The 13692-nt window shown below is 40.7% G+C and overlaps 1 protein-coding gene across 1 annotated transcript in view; it reads right to left on the reverse strand.

The window, feature by feature from the left end:
• The window catches only part of PRTG (protogenin), an 80621-nt gene that overhangs the window by 66614 nt on the left and 315 nt on the right, over positions 1-13692 (reverse strand). The window contains exon 2 of the mRNA XM_026856092.1: positions 13116-13418. Within this exon, the coding sequence (XP_026711893.1) occupies positions 13116-13418 (303 nt within the window). The remainder of the gene's footprint in view (positions 1-13115; positions 13419-13692) is intronic.

Genomic DNA, 13692 nt, shown 5'->3' on the forward strand with positions numbered 1-13692 from the left:
CCCCTCCAGGTAATTAAACCACTGTTTTCACTTAATTCAGCTTTCAATGCCAGCTGGTTTCTCCAGGCAGTGTTAGATCACACTTTAGCTGCTCATTAATTGAGAACAGGAAAAAAAGGCAAGTCCACAGCTGCCTAGGACTGCTTAGAGGGAAAGCCCAGCTCAGTGTTCACAAGCAATATGCTCATCACAAACAGCATCTTCTGCAGCTCGAGCTAGTCAAGCTGAGTAAGTCTGTGCTGAACACACGCAAAAAAAAGTTTGAGATTATTCCTCAGAACTTACAGAGCAAATCTGCAAATATATTCATACTTCCAGACACAAAGACCACTTCCCCAACAAATCCCATGCCTCTGTTCCCTAACCAGACATTCCCATGCTATCCTAGTAAAAAAGAGAAATACAGAAAAAGCAGTTTCATCTTAGATTTGTTCTAGGTAACAGGATAAACAGTCTTGCAGAAGGATACTATATTAAAAAAAAAAAAAGTTAAAAGCAAAGAGATGGGATACTGATATGACAATTTTCTATCTAAAAGGTTATAGAATCACAAACTCGGCAATTACAGTGCTGCAATATAAATAATCGGTGAATTTAACAGCAGAGCCCTACCAGCCACCTTAGAATAAGATCATAATTTCCACAAAACAATAGAGCAGAAGAAAAGTCTACCGGTGGTATTTTTTGTGAGAGTCATGATTAAAAGCATCAACAGGCTTCATCTCTACTATGCAAAAATAAATTTTGGCAGCCAATTCTCATTCTTGGGGTGAGTGGCAGGAAGACTTTCTATGTCTTCTTAGAAAATCATGTTGATTCTTTTTCCCACTGATACAATTCTAGGCTCTGCTATTCCTCCAGACACAGTCCTGCCAGGAGGACTATAGCCAGGCCCTGCTAACCGTCCAAACCTGTCCACCTTACCTAGTGCAAACATTTTGATGATTTTAAATTTTAAGTAACACCTGAGTGAAGTTACCTTCCCACTGCTGTTTCCTGAGATGGTCAGAGCTAATCTACCAGTTAGTAGCTGCTGAAAAATGAAGACAAACTTTTCCCATAAAGTCCCAAATCCCCACTGCTCTTGCTTACTTACCTCCAGCCAGCTCTAGCACTTGTCAGACAACACGGAAAGCCAGTTCAAATCATCACAGCTAACCACATTAGTTCGGTAACTATCTAGGGTTTGGGTTGGGTTTTTTTAAGTATTTTTTCTGCTAGGCTATCAGTCAGATGAGCACCACAGACTGCACAAGGCAGTAAATGCATCCTAGTCTACATTTCCAAAATTTCAGAACTAGCATCAGCCATGTTTTTAAAGCATGATTTATTGTTCTTTTTTTGCTAAGCAGTGGATTGATTAAATCTCTTTATATCCCATTGCAGCTTCTTCTTTAGTAGCTTCATGTTGTCAGTGGACTTTCATATCTAGTACACACCAAATATCCCACAGGCTACTACTAATGAAGGGCATTAAAGAACACGTCAACATCAACATTCATCTAAACACAAAGCACAGATTTTGAATGTGCTTCATTCTCTCAGTAGGATTTACTTCTAGTATCACCTCTGGTGCACAAAGCGTAGCATGCCTTTGCCACAGCTTTAAAAGGGAAGAAATAGTGTTTCTAAACAGGAGTGTAATAAAATCCTTCTTGAGAAATTTTATATTCTCAAAATTGACCATTTTCAATAAAATCTCTGATTGTAAAAGAGGCTAACACACTACCACATATCTCGTACTGATACCTATTAGCGGATTAGATATGTCACCTTCTGTGCAGAGAAAGAGTTTCTTGCAGTGATTTTACAACAGATAGCATAGGGGGTTTAGTGCCTAATTTTTTATTATTATTGTTTATTTATCTCAAATAAAGTAATGCAATAATTATGTTGGGGCGGAAAGGGGGGGAATAAAGCACTGTGTGGATTTCAGGGATTCACCATCTGAAAGCTTTTATTCTTCCACAGTGAAGGAAAGTTATGACCTTTGACATGTGGCCATGGTGCCAAAGAAACTGCTCATAAATGTGTGTCAGTAAAGAAGCAGAAATCAATAAATTCATTTAATCCAGTGAACTATTATGTAGTGAGACACAATATATTTTAAAGACCCAACTGCTCTACTCTTTCTCTCAAAAGACAAAAATTATATGTAATGGATTTTTGGATATTCAGTTTTTGGAAGGTTTAACAATCTGAACATTATCTTTGACCCATTAATGAATATTTTTGTCAGTTATGCCACAATTTGTTAGTACGTTCATTCCTGTTTGGAAGATCCCCGATACAGTTGGATTAAGGTAGCACAATAGGAACACTAGCAGGTGGGCAGATCTCCTATTAACAACCTCTACCGTTATTAGGTAGCTATCCACAGGAATCAAACACGGGCAGGTGTTAGAAGTGCATGCTTCTTTCCACACTGGGTGCTCAAGAGCAGAACGAATGAGATACTGTTCATCATTCCAAACACAGCAATTTTAAAAGACCAAATGAAGCATTGCTCTACAACATATATTGTAAAGGCTTTCAACAAAGCCTTTGGTCATCTATCATCTATTTTATGAGAATCAGCAATAAGCAACATCAGGCAATGATGATGACCATTAAAAACAAGTACTAAATGCCGTGTGATGGGAATGTCACAGAGCTCCCATCAGTGCTATCAAGAATTCCATAGTTAATTCTTGGATACTGTATCTAAGCTTATCTCTTCTAGTGTTTAGTATATCCAACAATTCCAAACACTATTTCTAACAATATTTATGTTTTCTAAAGTTCACACTTTTGGCCGGAGGGAATAAAATTTAGTAACTGGAATAAACAACAAATTCTACTAATGAAAAAGAGAAACAAAACAAAAAAATCCCCATACCCAATTATGTCTCCACTTCTTAAATAAATGAAACGCTAATTTTAAGAGCACAGGCCAGGCATCTGAACACAAATTCAAATGTACCTGTTCCATGAGGCACTGTGCACAGAGCACTGTGGATCTGCGTTAGGATCATTTTTACAACAGTTTGGTCGCGTGATGAAATTGAGCTGCCTTCCTGGCACAGACTGCCTGAACTAACAAAAGCAGTATCCACTTTCAACCCCTAGTGAAGATCAGTGGTAAATCTGCTTGCAAACTGTGAGGCACAGGGTTGTTTGCATAAATAAGCATTAAAAGCAAGGGGAAAAAAAAAGTCATATACTCACCTACACTTTTGGGGAGGGGGTAGGGGAAGGAAGTTTCACCCTTGTAATTTGGGACAGGCTATGTACAAAGTTTCTCTCTCCTCAGGCAAAATGACAGAGTCGTGCCACAACTCCCAGAGAATATTTCCAGTTACATCAATGTGCCGGATGTCACAGACAAGTTTAATGAACAAAATGATAAATGTCTGTCAATGGCTTCATAAAGCCAACGAATTCTCGTTAAAAAGAACATACATAATGCACAGCTCCGCCTAAGGCATGTGTTACAGTTATTAGAGGTTTACGAGAGATATTGATGCGGACAGTGAAATGGTAATTTAACAATTTACACTAGTTATTTTTACGATAAGTTACCTAAACAATTATTACATTGAAGACTGTGCAAGCAGGAGTAAGCAAAAAACCTATTTAAAACTCTTCTGCACGTACAAAGACCTTAAGATTAATTTTAAAGTTTCTTTGAAAATATAATGGCTTATTTGATAACTTCCAGTTGTAACAAACTGCAAAACAAAAACCAATACTGTATAACGCTGAAGTGGTTTTATTGTACATTGTAATGGCTATCAAAACAGCTTTTTCTTAATCATAATTATTGTCTGATTTTGAACTGACAGCCAAACCACTTGAGACAAGATATTACACTTCTGTTGAATCATTTTTACCTCGTCTAAATTTGGGGTCAAAACTGACCTCAAAGTATCTTATGACACTTCCCTCCTCTGCCACAGCTGTGAAAATAAGCTCCACTGGAAAGCACCTCCTTCCAGTCAGACAGGAATAAGAAAGCGGGGGTCACCAGCAGCAGTTTCGCAAATCCAAAACAATGATATAGCACCTACGTGACAATTTATAAAGAGAAAAAGGGGAAAAAAAAAACAACAAACCAACCTGACCCCATGCAGCAAAATCAGTCTGCACATGACATGAGAAAGAGTGCCAACACGGGAGAGGACACAAATGAAAAAAACCTGAATATTGGAACAGATCTACAAATAAATTAAAAGCTTTTCTATTTGATACGTTTTCCTCTCCACTTGTGTACCCGAAGTGTCTCGATACAGCTTAAAAAACCTGACCATTGCACTCGGTAAAGAGGCCGATAGAGGACTTTTACAGTTTTAGCAGAAGGCTGACTGTTGCTACTTTGCATGAGAAACAGGCTGCAAAGATTGAGGAGATATAGAGGGGTAAATTATTTTCTCAATCCTACTTCATCTTGGTTTGTCTTTAATCTGAAATGGCTCAAAGAAGAGCCAAAAAAAACCCCCCAAAAAACCCCAAACTCTCTTGACTGGAAGATTGAGGAAGCTCTCTGCTGTAATGCAAGATTTTAAAAGTGAGTCATGTGTATCCCTCAGGGCGCCCAAAGATGAGCTAGTACACATGTGGTAAAATCACAATGATCAATTAAAAAACCAACATTTTTTCCACTTTTATAGTTCTACCAATTTGCCAGTGATACAGCATGAAGATTTTGCACAAGAAATTCTGATCTACTGAAATGAGAAGAATCAGTGAACAGGATTGTTATCGGAAGATGCTAGAAATCAAATCCGAAGATAGAGTTGCTTCTGTTCACAAAAATCCCCTCCAGTTTCCAACATTCATGCATCACTATACACAAGATACACATCACAAGCTGTAAAGGCTTAGTTTAACTGCCCCCTAGCTATGTATTAAAAGAACACCAGATGACATGTTTAATGCTTGTAATAACTTTCACGGACCCCTCACCCCTGCTCAATCAGGTGATTATTTCTTTCAAAACCGTCTCTTGTCTGCAAATCATTTCAAAATGGAACTACTGCACCTCAGAGCTAAAGAGCAGATTTCCATACATATACTTCTAAGACAAGGTAGATAGCTGCTATTATTAAATTCAAAATCATAATTTTAGCAAGTTCTGAGGCTAGAGGACTAGCGCGAAGTAAGTTTTGCTGCTTTGCCATCAATGTACCACTCAATGTAGCCTGGAGCTATGCGTCCCCCCTAAAGCTGTGACTCAGGCAAGCCTACCAGTTTGGGACAGAACTGTACACTTGCCCCGAATGGACAGTTTCTAGGAGCTGGGACTGAGTGCATCGTGTTCGGTGATCCCCACAAGCCTCCATGCCCGTAACTGCAGGAAAATCTACTTAATGAGTTTTCTACCTGTTTTCTAGTTTTATAACAGAAGTTCTTGTCTGTTCTCAATTTTGCCAGAGCTTTGCAATCAGTGCATTTCCAGCTATTTCATATTCCAAAAGTCATTCCTTTCCTCAAAACTTCACCTACATGCAGAAACAACCTCATAAAATAATTTTCAAATAATGTATGAGAATAAGTGTGTATTCTTACTACTTTAGTCAGAAGAGGAATCCAGTTTGTACAGGTATAAACCCCAGAACCATGATTACAGAAGATTAAATAGCTGCACTCCTTGATGACTTTCTCCCTCCCCAGTGTTAACCCTTCCAGAGATGGCAAAGTAGTATCTTGGTACATTGCAACATCTGTCTCAAATTCATCATTAAATTCCGGTAAAGCTTTGGGTATAAAGCTTGTTGTCAGCATTCCCAGGTCTTTTATAACACGTTCATTTTCAGTATTTCATTTGTCACATTGCATTTGACTGATGTGACGTCAGTAAATGAGAATGTATTCACTGAATACTGTCACAATCGCTACAATGAAGTGTTCAGGCTAGAAGCAAACATAACTTCCTCAAGCTTAACGACTGAAAAATAGACAGTTTTCCCATCTACCAAACTCAGAAAATACCCTGACCACAAGGGGAGTTTTAAAAGCTGTTGAGTGTAACGGTGGCACAAAACCCACCGGGTAACCCTGAAATCTTTACCCCATAAAATACAAAGATTGCACGTCCTGTCATTTTTGTGTTATCACAATGAGGATCTAGGTGAACTTCATGAGTCCACAGCAGCCCTATGTGCATCCAGGGGGAACGATACCTAGATCCTCCTCCCCTAAGCTGCAGATGCACTCACGTGTCAGAAATCTCCTACCAGGAGCCCAGAGACGGGCCATTGAGAAACGAGCACTTTGGAACAGGACCTTGAGATGGTAACTGCATTATCCAGAGGCCACTTGGTTTATTTTGGCTTGGTGAGCATTCATGTTCATGAAGTGAAACTTCCACTCACCTAAGGAGATCAGTGTCACTGAAAAAATCCTAACCAGAATTATTGAGTTACGAAACAAAGTAAAAGCGGTAAAGAAAATCTATTACTGCTTATTTACATTTCCCCCTAATGCATTAGGAAGGCCATTTCCCAAAAAAACTTTTACACAGAGAAAAAACAACAGAGAAGAGGAAGTTACAATAATTTCATAAAGGCACAGACAAACCTCCACACTCCAGTGGTTTCACAACCATCTCCTTCCTATGTCTGCTGTTTACCTCCATCTATTAAAAGTAACAATTTCATTCATACAAATAAAAAAATGCTTCTACTACAGATGTACGTTTTGAAAGGCTGCCAGATGGATTTCTAACTCACAACACAGATCATCTAGTGTGATTTTTTTTTTCACCTCTAACTTAATTGTTGAGACAATCGACTTTAAAATGTAGATGCTACTAAAAATACTGCTGCTTAAAAGCTACATAGAGGTTGACCCTAGTAACTAACGTTGACCATACAACCCGCACTTACTCAACAAAATGCAGAGACTTGACATTGTTGATTATTTTTTCACTTAGGTGGTGATTACCAGTTATAAAGACTGGAAGTAATCAATCCCAATTTAACAGCTGGGCCTATTGATGAAACAAAAAAAAAAAAAAGCCGAATGCAAAACTCAGCAAAAGATTATGTCCACAGTTTTGGAGATAAGATGTGGAAAAATATGGAATCCAGAGGAAAACACACAAAAACTAGGCACAAATTTGTGCAACAATGGAAATTACCATATTTCTGTAGGAAAATGCTTAGTAACTTTTAAATTCTTCCTCCAAGATTCTCTTTTGTCATTGTCTTAAATTGTTCTGCACACCATCAATAGCCACAGCTGTTAAATTGTGAAGACGTGACAACAAGTCTCTAGGCAAACAACTGCTCAGAGCGAGATCCTTTTCTTTAGGATAATCAGAGCTGGCTGACAAAAGGGGGCCTTACTGAATGCCCTTTCAACAATTTCTACACCAAGAAATGCAGAGAGGGAGGGAGGGGGAAGAAAGGGAGCAGTGGGGGGGGAGCACCACACTGCAAGAACAGAACAGTATCCTTTCCTGCCATACATCGCTTTGCAAGTAGAGATCTCAGTATTTTACCACATATATCACACGTAGAGCTTGCACCAGGTAAGAACTGAGTGCCTCTAGTCACAGCTTGGAACAACTCTAGCATGGTACCACGTTTTCCTTCAACATTTCTCACGTAGGCGAAGGTTTTATTAGCTACAGAGTACACTGCCAACAGGGCTGAGCGTGCCTTAAAAAAAAAAAAAAAAAAAAAGTTAAAAACTTTATACATTATAAAGTTACGGTGATAAAAACTAGTAAAAACCGTAACAGCTTTGGCCTTGCTACCTAGGAAGAAAAAGCAAGGGGATAAAATGCCTCAATGTGGCATTAGGCTTGACAAATTTGAAACTGAGGTGTTGAGGAAACCCATAAAAAGATCACTGCTCCAGTAATGTGGCAGTGGAAACAAACGCTGTTCATGTGCACTAGGTAAAGTTTTATACATTTCTTGTCCTGGCAACAATATAAAAGCCCATCCCTTAGTCTGTGGAAGAGTACAGTCATTGCTGAAGGACCAGGGAATGCCCTAGTGCCAAAAAACTCCCCCCAGAACCCGCAGCAGTTATGTCTTAAAAGGATGTTGACAATTTCTTCTATAAAAATGTTATAGAAGCTCTGGTAGAAAGATGTCTGGGGGAGTTCTAGAGAAAAATCCTACAAGAAAAAGAGTTAAGAAGGAAAATATTTCCCAATTTTCTTATTTCTTCAGCGTATCTCAGGTAAAGAACAAAAATCTTACTGCTCTTCTTCACTGTTATCAATTGATGTCGCCAACTGAGACATTAAACATCCTCCTCCTGCCCTGAATCCTGGAATTGAAACGCACCAAGGATCAGCCATGTGCACTCTCAGCTTAGAAACGGATTCTCCTCTTGGGACATTCCAACCAACTCCTCTAAGCAATAGCAATAAGGCAGCACTTGTAAAAGCCTAAAAGAAGAGCTTCCTCAAAGTGTCTGTAACCACGCCAGTTCTACAGCATTAAGGCTTTGCTCTCTTTCCATACAAGACCATTGTCTACAACTGCCATTTGCCATTTCACTTCCACCACAGTCAAAAAACAGCTCTGCCCCCTAACCCCCACCCCTCTATCTCAGAATTTGTTCCTCTCTCCGTTACTATTGATAACAATTAAACATACCTTTGAGCTCTATATGCGTTTGGAAGACACACAAAATGACAGATTCCACACAATATGAAAACTGTGTCATTAGACCACAGCCGCCAAATACCTTGATTTAAAGCAAGATATTAAAATGGATTTTTAAAAAAATAGCAGAAGAATAGCAAAATTTTTGCCTAGGCACATATTCCATAAAGGCCATAGTTTGACGAACATTTATTTTTGTGACAGTCTAAGTTTCAGCAGCCTTCCCACCTCCACGTCGTTCCTCTCAGTTACACCAGTGCAATCACTCGTGAGCGGCTCCGTGACAAACTGCATCAGGGAACTCATTTGGGTTAAACATCATCTTTTGTTTTAATTCCATTATTTTAACCCAGATCGGTTCCCTGTTCACTTAGCCACACATGCAGCTGTGCCCACACAAGGAAGGGCACAATGCACAAGTGGGAACAAACAGCTGGAACTGCTAAGGAAGCGTGATTGTCACCGTACAGAATGAGGCTCAGCTGGATGCACTCTGAAGTGCAAATCTTTAAAAGCAAAGCGAAAGATGGTATTAGGATATCAAAACATAAACATTGCCAATTATTGGCACGACAGCGGGACCAGAAGTCACATCACTGCCACAGCAGGTAAGCAAAACTGCAAACCCTCCCCAAAGCCCAGGCCGCTCTGTGTGAAACGTCTCCCACGCCGCAGCGCCCCAGCACACGCAGCTTCCCTCCAGGAGCATGTGCCCAGAAACCTTCTGCTTGCATAACCTTTCACTCTTGTGAAACGCAGAAACCTGTACACGAGGAACTGGGCTTACATTTCCTGTAATTCACAAACATTAAAACCAATTCAGCCAAGTTACAAGAGGAGGAAGGGTTACTCAGGAATGCTCCTGCCCAGCTGTATATATCCCATCCAACCATCTTCAGACTCCAATTTTCACTTCTTGTGAAAAGGACATAAACGATGACCATCCTGTCCAATCCCTGCCCAAAGCCCACGTTACCTGCTGCAGAACATGAGCCACCTTCTCCATTTTTCTTACTACTGTCTTACTGGATGCCTAGCTTTATTTTTAGACAGAATCTTAGTTAACTGTGATTAAACAGCCGTCATTTTAAAATGCAGGAAGGCAAAAAACTCATCTTATTTTTGGCTGATTCAGAGTTGTACTAAAAGTGCTTACACTTTCTCCACAGTCCACACTCCTTTTATATTCCGTTAAGAGAGACCTCTCTTAGTGGCAGCAGTAAGTTCAATTTTGAGTAAGACATTCTCTTTGCTGTTAGCATTTTACCACCACATGTTGCCTCACAAAGAACCACACAGGAACCTCCTCATCTCCCCCCCCCCCAGTCAATTAGCCTGCTTTGGAAGCAACTACAAGCATGTACTGGAACTAATATTTATTTTTACCTAAGCAACACCTCAGCCCCACAGTTTCCTCTCAAAAGTAGGGGGATTTCACAAAAAAAAAAAAAAAAAAAAAGCCCTAAATCAGTCAAATTCTTTTGTGCATGGATGAACAACAGGAAAGCAAAGCCTTGGGGCCTCTGGGGAGGAACCCTGTCCCTGCAGACCTACTCTGATGTGCTCGGGAGATAAGGCTCCATAGTGACACTTAAGGAAAGGCCTGCTCACATTTGAATTTCTGCATTCCTCAAGAACAATTCATGGCAATCACTAACTTTGCAGAGGAGCTACATGAAAGCTTTGGCCAATGAATGAGGGTCATCTGCTCTTTATCACAAGGGTAAACCTCATCCTGGCCAGTTTCTAACCTTTTAACCCTGTGAATTCTTAATTTGCACATGAATAATGGAATTCTTGCCAAGAGTGCAACCTTCAGCTTCCAGTTCCTAACTTTAGAAACCAAGACCTGATCTCCTTGTGTGTTCAAATCTTAAACTCTCGGACAGATTAAAGTTTTTGATTTCCAAATGCAACACTAAACATTACAATTCTGAAGCAAAAGATAAGCTTACTGGCAAAAGCTCTGACTAGGCAAAGTAAAAGAACATCCTCGCACCCTGCTGCTACCAGCAACTGAAGAGAGCATTTGCTTTTTTCCTCTAAAGAAAGAATGCCCATTTAATGCCTATTCTCCACCTGTTTAATATGTATAGTTCCTTCTGTACCCTGACCACAAGGTAATTTGCTTTCGCAGCAACCGACAACTGCTTCTAAACAAAATTATAAGCCTACAAAATCCCCCCGCAAGACTTTAATTTATTTCACTTAAAACGTCTGCAAAGTTCAATCAACTCATGACAGCAGGCAGAAAAACTGTAAAAATGAGATATAAAACTATTTTTGCACGTGTTTTATGGGCTTCAAAATATAACAATACGAATTACTGCCTTATTTCACAGCTTTACGGTAAAGTTGACATTCTGAAACTGGTCAGATTGGAATATGACTAATAAGAAGAGACTGCTGTATAGGCTAACTTCATGTTTGGCCACTAGTTAACCACTTAATCACTAAGTCAACAACACCTACTGTGATCATTATGGATCCACTATCTCTTCCAGTTTTCTCCAACAGCCATAGGAAACCTTTCAAGTATTCAAAGAAGAAAAAGAAACCTTTTGTCAGAGTCTTACAGGGGAGGGAAGAGGAAAAAAAATAACAAGAAAGAAAAAAGAAAAGGGGCTGCAAAACAAGAGTCTCTCTCCACAGCATACAATCTATCGGTTCACAACTCTTCCTTGGTGAAAATCTTTCATTATTAAAAAAAAAAAAAAAATTAAACATCTTTTGGTGAAATAATGTGCATGCAAGAAACGTTCATAAAAGTTCACTACTGTCTGAATAAAACCAGATGCAAGTGTATTACTGTGCTATACTGCAGTGCTCTGTACTGCTCCAGGAGTTCTGAGCACAGAGCTCATCCTGCAACGTCTCAGATTTAAAATGGCCCTGAATTTTCCACAGTCCCACACGCAGAATCCATCATCCGCCACTTTGCTTTGTATTTGTTAACAACAACAAAAAATTCCTATCCTCTTAAGAAAGGTTTTCTTCAGTCTGCTTATTAACAGTGCTGACACTCTGAAACCTAATGATGTGAATTTAAATGTCAACAGTATTAACACTTCCCTTTGCACCATTTTATCAAAAGTATCCCAGAACTGCTGGGTCTATTAATCCTGTACGTGAGCAAGATGCCACAGTGCAAAGTAATACGTAGCCAGGTTTCTGAAATCAAGAGTTCACAGATCAGCCTCTTAGAGCATGTGAAAAACTTATCACTTACTTGGAGCCCCTGCTTCCAGGCTGATTTTCAACTGCCCAACGCTCTGGCTCACTGAACAAAGTATTTCACACCTTCCCGGGGTATCTTATGGACAGCTTTTAGAATCAGTCCAGAAGCACATAGGAAAAAAACTAACAAACCTTAACATTCAGGTATTTTTTTACGTAGCTAGTGTACCAATTGCATTAACTTGTTCCAGATTGAATTTCATGAAACTTGCAATTACAAGTAATGCCAAGTTTCTATAGAGGCACCAGCACCACAGTTTTGTGCAACTTGCTGCTAAGAGAAGGGTTGAAGAGGTCAAAGGAAGCCTTTTCCTATTAGATTAAGTTCATCAGTTAAGTCCTATTATGGAGGGAACATGAGAAGACTACACAAACTGTGCACACTCTGTCATACTTTCTTTGAAACGACTCCATGTACTTTTGGGAAGCAAAAAGTGATAGTGCTGCAGAAGCAGCCTACTGGCACAGTTCTCCAGACACATCAATACGTTTAAAGGCTCTAGGAAAACGGAGGGCAACACACACTGGGGGTCAGACTGCTAAAGCCATAAAGGCACTTACACACAACCATTTCCTTCACCATTCATCCAGCAGTAGGGAGTCAGCCTAGAAACACAACTCCGGCTTCCTAGTGGAACCACTTAACAGACCATCAGCCCCTGATGGTGGGTTCCAGAGGACCCTGAAGCAGTTCCAAAAGGGGCAGCACCCACATCTGCTTGACTGAACACAGGCGTCAGAAAACCAAGGGCTTGGTCATATAACCCTCACAGTTAAACCCAGAAAACCTTTTCCCTCTTTCCTCGATCATGGTTCTGCCCTGCCTCAGGATGGCACAACACAACATCAAGTTATTGAACGAGGAATAATTATTTTATCAGATCTGTAGATAGCCCTTGCAAGGCTGCCCGAACATCACTTGAGAAAACAGACCCAGGACTTGTGTAGCAGGTTGTCAGCACAGCTCTGCCTCACTGCCTGCTCTGGTGCCCCACAGGAGCCGCCCGCAGGAGGCAGCGCTGCCCAAGAGCTCTCACAGGTGGCTGTGCTGCTCCCGCCCCATCAGGGACTCCAAAAGGGGCCAGCACGACTTTTGCTGGTTATCTTTAAACATTTAAAAAAGCAACAAAGGTTCTGTGAGATTGACTTGCTCTTTGACTTTGTAAATTGTCCTTCCAGGTAGGCAGTCAAAACGACAGGCTGTTGTGTGCTGCTCAGGGAATTGCTGTCACAAACTTGGGAACGGGTTAACAAACAAGAGCTGGAACTTACTTGCTAGCGTGAGGTGGCTTTTTTGACTAAGTATGGCCCCGTATTTGTTCAGAGCTAAGCACTGGTAAAATCCTTCATCAGACAGCTCTCCTCTCTTCCCTTCCACCTCACGGATGTATAAGGAGCCGTTGGATAAAGTGTAGATCCGTTCATTTTCAGATACTTTGCCTCCGTTTTTCAGCCATGTGATAGTTATAGGCGCTTCCCCACGAGCCTGGCAGTCTAAAACCACTGGATCCTTCCTTGAGACCGTAACGTCCTGAGGCTCCTTCACAAAAAACAGCTCGCTAAAGCACCACAATCCTAAGAGAGAAGAGATTTTGCCCGTAAGTATAAACGTTCGAGTTACCCAGTGCACTCGCCAGTTATTTTGCTAAACTTTACCAGGGAAACCGATCGGTACTGCGGGCTCCAGACTCGGGGGAGCTCGGGGAAAGCTGCGGGCCTGACCGAGGGGCTGCGGAACCCGCCGGGCGTCCTGTGCCAGGGAGCTACAGAGCCTGCGGCACCCGCGGCCTGGGCTCGGCCCCGGGGGGCCCGCTTCAGATTTCCTCTGAAATCGGCCTTTTTACGGCTC

Source organism: Athene cunicularia (assembly GCF_003259725.1).
Source record: "Athene cunicularia isolate RWA chromosome 10 unlocalized genomic scaffold, athCun1 chr10_part1, whole genome shotgun sequence".
Taxonomy (NCBI): domain Eukaryota; kingdom Metazoa; phylum Chordata; class Aves; order Strigiformes; family Strigidae; genus Athene; species Athene cunicularia.